Source organism: Oryx dammah, unplaced genomic scaffold, assembly GCF_014754425.2.
Source record: "Oryx dammah isolate SB20612 unplaced genomic scaffold, SCBI_Odam_1.1 HiC_scaffold_16, whole genome shotgun sequence".
Lineage (NCBI taxonomy): Eukaryota > Metazoa > Chordata > Mammalia > Artiodactyla > Bovidae > Oryx > Oryx dammah.
This window is the reverse complement of record NW_024070200.1, coordinates 9,338,214-9,348,022: the sequence shown is the minus strand read 5'-3', so window position 1 is coordinate 9,348,022 and position 9,809 is coordinate 9,338,214. Positions and strand designations below refer to the sequence as shown.

Sequence of the window (9,809 nt, the reverse complement as noted above, 5' to 3'; positions counted from 1 at the left end):
TGTCCTATGTAAATTGGGCCAGCCAGGAGTGTTGTTTGTTCTACCTGAGGTCCTCACTCCGGTCCTCGGACCTTCTTTTGTTCTATTTTCGTGGGCTTTTCCCTTCTTTGTCCTGTAGCCACCGCCATTTTGGATGCCTTTTCCCTATTCTACCTACCTAACAGATAGGATCATACTTAATGGGGAAACCCCAGAGCCCTTTCCAATACAGCTAAGAAAATTTTTTAAATGTCTATTACTTCTATTACTTATCATAGCTTTGGAGATATTAGACAAGAAAAAGGAATGACAACCATTAAGAGATAAAAAGTTTACCTGGTTTGCTCTTAAGAAAGAAGGTGGGTTATAGATCACAAGAGACTTCAGACGCATCAACCACACGCATTCTGAGTCTTGATTTAAATCAGCTGCAGAAAGACATTGGCGACGTCTAGGGAAATCTGAAAACAGACTGGGTTAGATATTGAGAAATTACAGTTAATTTTGTTAAAGGTGACAATGATACTGTGGTTATCAGGAATAAAATGTCTTCTCTGTGAAGATACATAATAAATTACTTGTGGGTGAAATTATACAGCCTGTAAAATACTTCAGTCAAAAAACAAACCCCAACTTTGTAGGGTGGAGAATGAAACAAGACTGGCATGATACTGGTAAATGGTGAAGCTCTTTGTCAGATGCCAACATACATTTGTGACCCACTCCATCTTGCTTGGCTTCCTCAAGAATGCTGGTCCTGGGACTTCCCTGATGGTCCAGTGGCTAAGACTCTGCACTCTCAATGCGGGTGGCATGGATTCAATCCCCAGTCAGGGAAACAGATCCCACAAGCTGCAACAGTTCACATGCTGCAATTAAAAAAGCCTGCATGCCGCAACGAAGATCAGGGATCCCGGCACAGACAAATAAATTTAAAAATTAATAAAATAAATATTTTAAAAAAGACTGCTCCCTTCGACAATGGCCTCTCTGCTGTCCCTCCTTCCCTTCGGCTGCACACAGGAGTATCCATCACCCCTGACCAAAGCCCCCTTGCGACCACACTTCTCCACAGCAAAGATCCTAGCAAGGGCTGTTCCTCCTCACTCCCCTTCTCTCTTATGCCCACTGTGACCAGACCACACCCCCATCACAGCAAACTTCTGACGATGTCACCACCAGCCTCCACATGGCCAAATCTGATGCCCACTTTTCTCTGTTCAGCCTCTTGCCAGTGTTCTCCGCAGCCTAGCACTGTTGCCCTCTAAATACTTCTTTTTAGGGTTTTAAAGATACCACCATCTTTCCATGAGGGGCCTCAGCCAGGTCCCTGGCTTTCACTGCCATTGACATTTTAATCCTACACTGATATCTTTAGTCCTGATGGGAGTTCTAGATCCATATTCAAACAACGGCCTATTGACTCTTTAACTGGAACGTCACAAGCAACTCAAACCTCATGTTATTAAAAGTCTGGACATTTCTGTCCTGCTGAGCCCACCTCAACAATACCACTCTCCATCCTGGGGGTCTCAATCACAACCTCAAAGTCATTCTTGTTGCAGAAAACTGAGATTCTGTATCACACTTATAATTTACAATTTATGAGGATGACTTATCCTCATAAAGGGCTTCTCTGGTGGCTTAGTAAAGAATCTGCCTGCAATGCAGGAGACGCAGGTTCGATCCCTGGGTCAGAAAGATCCCGAGAAGGAAATGGCAACCCACTCCAATATTCTTGCCTGGAGAACCCCATGGACAGAGGAGCCTGGCGGGCTACAGTCTGTGGCATCACAAAGAGATAAAAAGTCACAGTCAGCATCCAAAAAATACTGCTTCCCTGGTGCCTCAGATGGTGAAGAATCTGCTTGCAACACAGGAAACCCAGGTTCAATCCTTGGGTCAGAAGATCCCCTGGAGACGAAACGTGACAACCCACTCCAAAATTTTCATGAACACTGCCTTGGTTTGCTTGAGCTGCTCTAACAAAGCATCACAGACCTGGGGGCTTAAACCACAGGTATCTATTTCTCCCAGTTCAACTTGAGTCAGAAGTCCAATCAAAGTGCTGGCCAGCCTGCTCCGTGTCCAGTGTGTGGTCCTGGCTTGCTGACTGCTGTCTTCCTGCTGGGTCCTCACGTGGCCTTTCCTTGGTGCAGGCGCGTGGAGAGATCTTTCTTCTTCTTAAAAAGGCACTAGTTCCATTGTGGAAGCCCCATCCTCAGGCCATCTTCTCACTTTAATCATCTCCCAAAGGTCCCACCTCCAAATACACACATCCGGCAGTTAGTGCAGCAACATATGAATATGGGGGTGGGGGGGTCGAGTGCTGGACACAAACATTCAGCCCCAATTGAGAACTTTCCTCTTCTTGTGCCTGTTCCTAAAACAGGCCACTGGCTGACCACGGATACTCTTTCTTCTCCAAGGTTCTGACGCTCCAACAGACCAAATTCCTGCACTGTCAAATACCGTGCAAAACGACAGGGTTAAAATAAGAGACACAGGCCCAGGCAGGTGTGGAGCCAGACGTTCACCTGTCTAATGCTTGGTAAGACGGGGATCGGAGAATATAAAACAGGAAAAGTGATATTTTTCTTCTACAATTCTCATATTAGATACTTGTATGAGTGTGTTAGTCACTCATGTCTGATTTTTTGTGACCCCCATGGACTGCAGCCCTCCAGGAAAAGTGATATTTTTCTTCTACAATTCTCATATTAGATTACTTGAGTGTGTTAGTCACTCATGTCTGACTTTTTGTGACCCCCATGGACTGCAGCCCTTCAGGCTCCTCTGTCCATGGGATTCTCCAGGCAAGAATACTGGAGTGGGTTGTCACGTTTCTTCTCCAGGGGATCTTCCGACCCAAGGATTGAACCTGGGTTTCCTGTGTTGCAAGCAGATTCTTCACCATCTGAGGCACCAGGGAAGCAGTATTTTTTTTTTTTAATGTAATTCTCAGATACTTAACCACCTACTGATGTTTGTGTCCTGACCCTGACATGGCTCTGTGATGAAGAGCTAGGGACTAGGGTTACACCAAGTGGAGAAGAGCAGTATTCTTTTGACTGGAAGGCATTCTGTTGTGATGCCTGAGGTCCTGTTTACCTGCTCAGAAGGTAAAGGAGGGGCAGGGAATCTTGAGAAGGAATCAGGAGGCTTCCTCGGGATAGGCTGTGGCCTGGGGCTTGGGAGGAAGGGAAGGACTCTGGCTGCTGGCTGGGGACAGTGTCAGGCAGGAGGGGGCTCAGACTGGGATTGGAACTACCCAGGGAAGGACAGGAGACAGAGCTGGCTGGGCCAGGAAGGGAGGAGAATACCAGGAGATGCTGACTGTGACTTTTTGAGGTCACTTACTCCAGTGGTTCTCAAAACTATACCTCTAAGAACACTGGGCTTTTGAGCATTTGGATTATATGAAAATAAATTCCAGTCTTAACTCCAAAGTAAAAAGTATATATATATATACATACATATATATATATATATATATATAAATTCATGAGTATTCTTTCCCTTTCAAATATTCGTACTTGGTGACAGTCTGTTCCTGCTTCTCTCCACTAGAATCAAGGTCAAGGATAGAAGCTGGTCCAGCACAAAGTTAGATGAATTGTCTTCCATTTAATCAGTCAACATTACAAAGTGTTTACGCCACATACAACTTCATAACATCCGGGTCTGAGGGCATCTGTAAAATAGGGGGACCTCCAATCTCTCTTTCCACAGGTGGGCAATCAGAGAGCCGGTCCACCGCGCTGGCCTGCCGGGCCTCCTGCCTGTCCCGGGCTGAGCGCCTCTGAACCACAAGCTTCGCAGTCCTGAGCACTGACCCAAGCCCCTCCCAGGCCGTCCTGTGAACCGCACCTAGGATGCTCGGCCAGGGGGTGGGGCTCTCGGAGGTGTGGGCGGGGCTCTCGGAGGCGTGGTCACGTGCAGGCAAGGACCACGGGAGACAGCTGGTTCAGGGGTTCAGGGGCTCAGAGACCAAGCGCAGGCAAGCCGGCCCCATGCCCTGCGGCCGGGATACAGAGCTGAGGGGACAGAGCGGGAAGCAGCCCAGGGTGTGCAGGACGTGACACTGTTTGCTGTGAGGGACGGAACAGGGAGAGAGGCTGAGACCATCAGGCAGCTGAGAAGACCAGAGGCACAGGTAGAGGCCGGGATACGTGGACCCCGAAGCTGTGCCCACACGGCCTCTCCCGCAGGCAGGTCCGGTCGGGGGAACTCATCCTCTGTCCGTCTGTCCGACCCGGGTGTGGTGGAGCAGATCACACAGGGTTGATAGGTACAGGAAGGTGAACGGAAGCACTAACATCCCCCTGGCAGGCTCAGGGCTTGGGAGGAGATGGGAGCTGCGGACTTGGGACGAAAGAGAACAAGGTCAAGGGCAAAGGGATGGAAGGGGCGGAATGCAGGGGTGGGGGTGTGTGGAGCGGCTGACGTCTGGATAGGGGAGCTAGGGGGTCAGTGCTGGTTCCCAGAGCCCAGGCCTTACGCCCAAGTCAGCGGGCTTGGCGTGAGAAGACCTGGATCCGAAACCTGACTGAGATCTCGACCAGTCATCGTATGTCTCAACCCCCTCGCCCCGTCTTATGACCTATAAAGTTAAATACTATCCAGGTCTGGTGATGTTAAGGTCAAAGGACCGTGCCCACGCCTATGAAGCACCGTGCAGCTATGCGCCCCTAATATTAAGGACTTGATTGGCTCCTGAGGTGTTAAAGGAGAGCGAGCCTGGGTCCCAGCCCCATGGATGTCAGCGTAGTTGGGAATAGGGGTCAGCACCACGGAGGTCAGCATAGTTGGGAATAGGGGTCAGCACAGCCTCCACGGCGGGGAGGAGGGGCATCCCCTCTTCCTGACCTGCCCCTGGGGTGCTCACCTTGTCACAGGTTCACTGGGTCTGGCAGCTGCTCCAGGAGCATTTCCTCGGTGCTAGCGACCTGTGAGAGAGGGAAGTGGAGGCCAGAGCCGGGGATCTTCTGTCCCCTCCCACTCTGGGCCCTGGGATTGGGGTGGCAGCTGGGAACCTGTGTGGGGGGGGACCCCAGGGGGCGCTTGTCCCCCAAGCCTGCAGTCCTGGGCTGCCCACCAGAGAGGCGCCTGCCACCAAGGGAGCTTCTGTTAGAGACCCCTGAGGGTGGCTGGTCATTCCCTTTTAATGTCTCACCAATTCAGTCCTAAAAATATCTGCCATTGTAAAGTCCCCCCCCTTTTTTTTTTAGAAGTGGAGGGAACAGATAGACTGCAGGGGCCAGACATGGGGGCGGGGGAACGGGGCCAGCCACGACCATCTGACGGGTCCCCGGAGAAGCCCACACTTGCCTCGACATGGTACACTATGCGCCAGAAACTGGAGTCTGAGGCTCGGTACCTCTGCCCGGGGTAGAGCTGCCACATGACAGGCAGCAGTTGCGGGCCCAGCTGGCTGGGGGGCACAGGCTCCCCCAGGGGCACGTCTTGCTGACGAAAGAGGACTTGGAGGCTATTTTCTATCTGAAGAGAAGAGAAGGCCGGGGTACACCCTCAGGACATAGTACCCACAGGTTGTCCAGCACAAATACCCACGGACCATCCAGCCACCCGCCCAGCCTGCAGCTGAGATGCTGGTGGTCACTGTTCCCTGAAGATCCAGTCCCTAAGCCGGACAACGCTCCTCTCAGGGGGCTCGGGCTGGGCTGGGATGAGCAGCACTTGAATGGGTCTAGATACCCAGACGGGACCTCAGAAGGTCCACCTTGTGACCAGTGCCTAGTTGCTAGGGAATGCCACGGGGCCCTGGGGCTTCTGTAACCATGGCGTCTGGGGTCCGTTTCAGCTGATGTGGGATTTTCTTCGATTATTCATTATCATGCATCCCCTTTGAAACAAGATCTCCCCAGACCCTGGAATCAGGTAACAGAGCATGTTTCGCCATCTCCACCTCAGTCCTTGTTTCATTGCCTCTCACTAGACTACAGAGACAACTGCCCAGCCTACCGCCTAGTTGGTCCTCTGACCCACAGCCAAGTCTCAGCCCCGAAGCCAGGGTGCCTGTCTAAAAATCTTGTCTCTTCCCTGCTGGATGCCCTTCGACAGCTTCCAGTCGCAGGCAGATGAACTGGAATCTTCACCGTGGCCCACAGGGCTGCTGAGCCAGGTCCCTGCCTCTCTCACCTCCTCTCTCATCTCTCACCTCCTACTGTTCCATCCCGGTTCCTCCATCCACTCCAGCCACACTGACCTCCTCACCATGTCTGGGACACACACACTCCCTCCAAGTAGAAATCCCTCCTACTTGCTTGTCCTCTGGAACATTCTCCCCTAAACCCATGCAGGACTCACATCCTTTTTAAAGGCAGATCTTGGTTCGAATGAATGTATATCTATAAAAACAAATGTGAGAAGAATCCAACTCTATGATATCCATAAGGGGCGTGCCCAAACCGATGTCCAAAAAGGTTTCAGAGAAAATGATGGGCAATTTTCAGGTACATGCAAATGAAGACTCTGGAGAGGACCTGCATGAAGACCCCAGGCCACTGGTTCCTGCCTGCCATCCCACTGGAGTTATCCTACACAACTTCCCACTCGCCTCACCTACTGTGCTGTCCCTCTCCCTGAGTAGAATATCAGCTTCAAAAGCAGTGGGATTTAATCCCACCCACTGCAAATCCCCACAAGCTAGAATTTTTGGCATATCAACAGGACACTTATCTTTGTTCAATGATTATTTTTCCAAAGTGGAAACGGCTTTTCAAATTTTATCTATGAAGTAAGTTAGAATTCACCATTAAAGAACAATTCAGAATATCTTGCAAAGTGCAAGGGTGGAAATCACCATTCTTGCCATGTTAGGATATGGCTTTCCATATCCTTGAACCATTTGAAATTTGCTTATTCATCTTTTTGTTGCTGACTTACATAAATCTTTTCAGATGAAGAATACTAGTTCTTTAAAATTATGTGGAGAAAATTCTATCCCATGGTTTGCTAAATGGTTTTGTCCAGCATTTATAATGATTATGTGAAAAACTCTGCTTTGCAGTTTCAGCATCATGTTTAAGAAGATATGCCCCAACCAGAGATTAAAAAAAGATATTGACTTACACTTTCCTCAAATACTTGGCTTAAAGTGAATATTTAACTCAATTTTTAAAGGTATATATATTTCAAAATCTTAAAGGACAATAAAGATGCAAATTTTAGATGGTGGTTACATTTTAGCTGATGTTGCGCTGGAATCCCAACCCCATTACCTACAAGCAGCACTACTTTGAACAAATGTACATTTTTATGCCTCTATTTCCTCACCTATGAAATGGGAAAACAAGCATTCTCAGTAACTTTTTGCAATTTTACTATTCCATAAATGTTCTAATGACAATTATACTTTTATATATTCTTTCTTTGGTTTATATATGGAAAGTTTCAACTGTTTTCACCTAAGTTTCTTTGAGAAAACCCATGCTCTGATGGAAAGTGCTTGTAAGAGAGCTGTACTTCTTAAAAAAAAAAAAGTTAGTATTAACTAAAGATCCACCTTAAGGTCTTAAGGCATCACACATAAAACAAAGTCAGTGTCTATTCGGTACTGCTTTATGCCATGTGAATTTGTTTCTTTCAAAGACTTGAGGAGGTAGGAAATATCCCAAACTCTACTGCAGTGGTTCCCAAACTTGGCTGATCTTAATTTGTGGAGGGTCCTTTCAAAATACAAATTTCTGGGTTTCACCTATGGAGATTCTGATAATCCACCAAGGGCGTTGTAATCACTTTCTCGTGTTAGTTGTTCAGTCATGTCCGACTCTTCCTAACCCACGAACTGTAGACTGACAGGCTCCTCTGGTCATGGGATTTTCCAGGCAAGAATACTGGAGTGGGTTGCCACTTCCTTCTCCAGGGGATCTTCCCAACCCAGTAATCCAACTTGGGTCTCCCACATTGCAGGCAGATTCTTTACCACCTGAGCCACCAGGGAAACCCAAATCACTTCGGACAAAAGATTATTCCCATTTTATGGATTAGGTCCTTGAGATCCAGAGAAATCCTATTTTACTCGAGATCATATTCATACACTCCAGACATACTGGGTCCCCATCCTTTGGCTCTGTGTTTCTCCTACCCTCCTTTCCTGGCCTGGAGAACCTCTCGTCCTTGAGCCAAGCTCAGAGTGGTTTCATCTGTGTGTCCTGGCCGCCCTGAGTGGACCTGCCCTTCTGAGTCTCCCCGCCGCCGCCCTCGCCCTGTGGCATCTGAGGGTGTCCTCTAGGGCCTGCACGACCTGGGGCGTCCGGGTCCAGACCCCGGGCCATGGGTGGGCCATCCATGCTGCCCTGCACGCCTGGCCCCACAGCGGCTGTACCTTGAGGGTTATGGGCAGCCAGGTGCGCTGGTTCTCGTCCACATACACAGCCTTTTCCCACATCCTCAGGTGGTCCGGATGAAAGGGTGTGTCCCCCATGAAGAACGGGCCCTCGGCCATGGTGCCTCGAGGGGTCTGGAAGCAAGTGCAGGAGCTGCTCGGGGGTTCTCGCTGGTCCACGGGCTGCAGAACCTCGATGCTTTATAGCCGGAGGGCGCGCGGGCGCCCCCAAGAGGTGGGATTGGAGGAGGGGTGGAGCGAGAGGGGGGTGGAAGGGGGCTGGGCTGGGCGAGGGGAGGGCGGGGCTGGGCGAGGGGAGGGCGGGGCTGGGCGAGGGGAGGGCGGGGCGGGGCTGGGCCGGGCGAGGGGCGGGGCGGAGCGGGCCCGGGGCGGGCCGGGCACAACAGGATCCGTGGGCCCTGCACCCAGACCTGCCTAGTGTTCTGAGACCCTGGCAGCCTCTAGCTCAACATGCAGTCCTACAGACTCAGGGCTTCCTCTAGCCCAACCTGAGCCAGCCATGTGCTCCCCATTGCCGGGGAGGCACTCAGGTCTGTTCCCTTGGCCTTTTCTTCTGTGGGCAGGCACCAGCGCCCTCCGCCCCCCTGGATGCCGGGACTCCACTGTCTGTGTGCGGCTCCTTGGAGCCACCCTGCAGATTGGGACTCTGAGCCTCTGCTTGGAACTCACAGCTGACGTTGGGCAACCCAGAGCCAGGGCCCCCTCCACATCTGGGATCAGAAGAAATGGGTGCAAGCCTGAACGAGGCCTGGACTTTTCCCAGGTTCACGGCACCACTTTTAGCCTGTGGATTTGGGTATCAATTTCCTTGGTAAATTGCAACTCTTGAAGCCCCCGTGCCCCTCCTCCACACATTTTCCACTCTTTGATGATGCTGTGGTCATCTAATAGCTGTTGTGAAACTGGGTTGTGAAGAAACATGGGTTTTTCCCTTTATAGGCTTTGTATTCATTAGTGAAAACATCGTTCGAAATAAAGGCTTAAAAAGAAACCCCTCCCTCCACCCCAATATCAATGGATTTGAGGAGTCCCTGTGTTATAGGATCAAACTGTCTCTCAGTAAATTGCATCAACTGAGGAAAACAATTTCACTTCATTTTGCAGTACCACATGCCCATTAAAGCAATTAGGAAAATAAAATACAATGAAAAACATGTAAAAGGGGCTCTAACCTCGTTGCTCAAACATCACCCGTGGTTTCTTGCCTCACCTTCCAGCTCTTTCTCATCTCTCTGACTAGGCGCTGAGAAAATTGTCTGTGATCTTTTGAAAATGTCTCCGAAGTGAAAATGACCTTGACACTTGAGCCCCCTGACAGCAAAGGTATGAATCTGCATCTCTGCCTATCCAGACAGCTTAATTCCTCAGAAGGTGCTGAGGTGGCCTAAGGAAACAGAGATACATCAGGATTTATCAGGAACACAAAATAGAAGACAGACACCAAGTAAAGTTGGAAGTG

The 9,809-nt window shown here is 49.9% G+C and overlaps 1 protein-coding gene across 1 annotated transcript; it reads right to left on the bottom strand.

Annotated features, from left to right (window-relative positions):
- Positions 1-4,871: 4,871 nt before the first annotated feature.
- Positions 4,872-8,449, bottom strand: TCL1A (TCL1 family AKT coactivator A). The gene is made up of 3 exons (XM_040257610.1): positions 8,330-8,449; positions 5,311-5,481; positions 4,872-4,928 (listed from the first exon to the last, which is right to left on the bottom strand). Exons 1-3 carry the CDS (start codon positions 8,447-8,449, stop codon positions 4,872-4,874), a joined length of 348 nt encoding a protein of 115 aa, XP_040113544.1.
- Between the last annotated feature and the right edge of the window lie 1,360 nt (positions 8,450-9,809).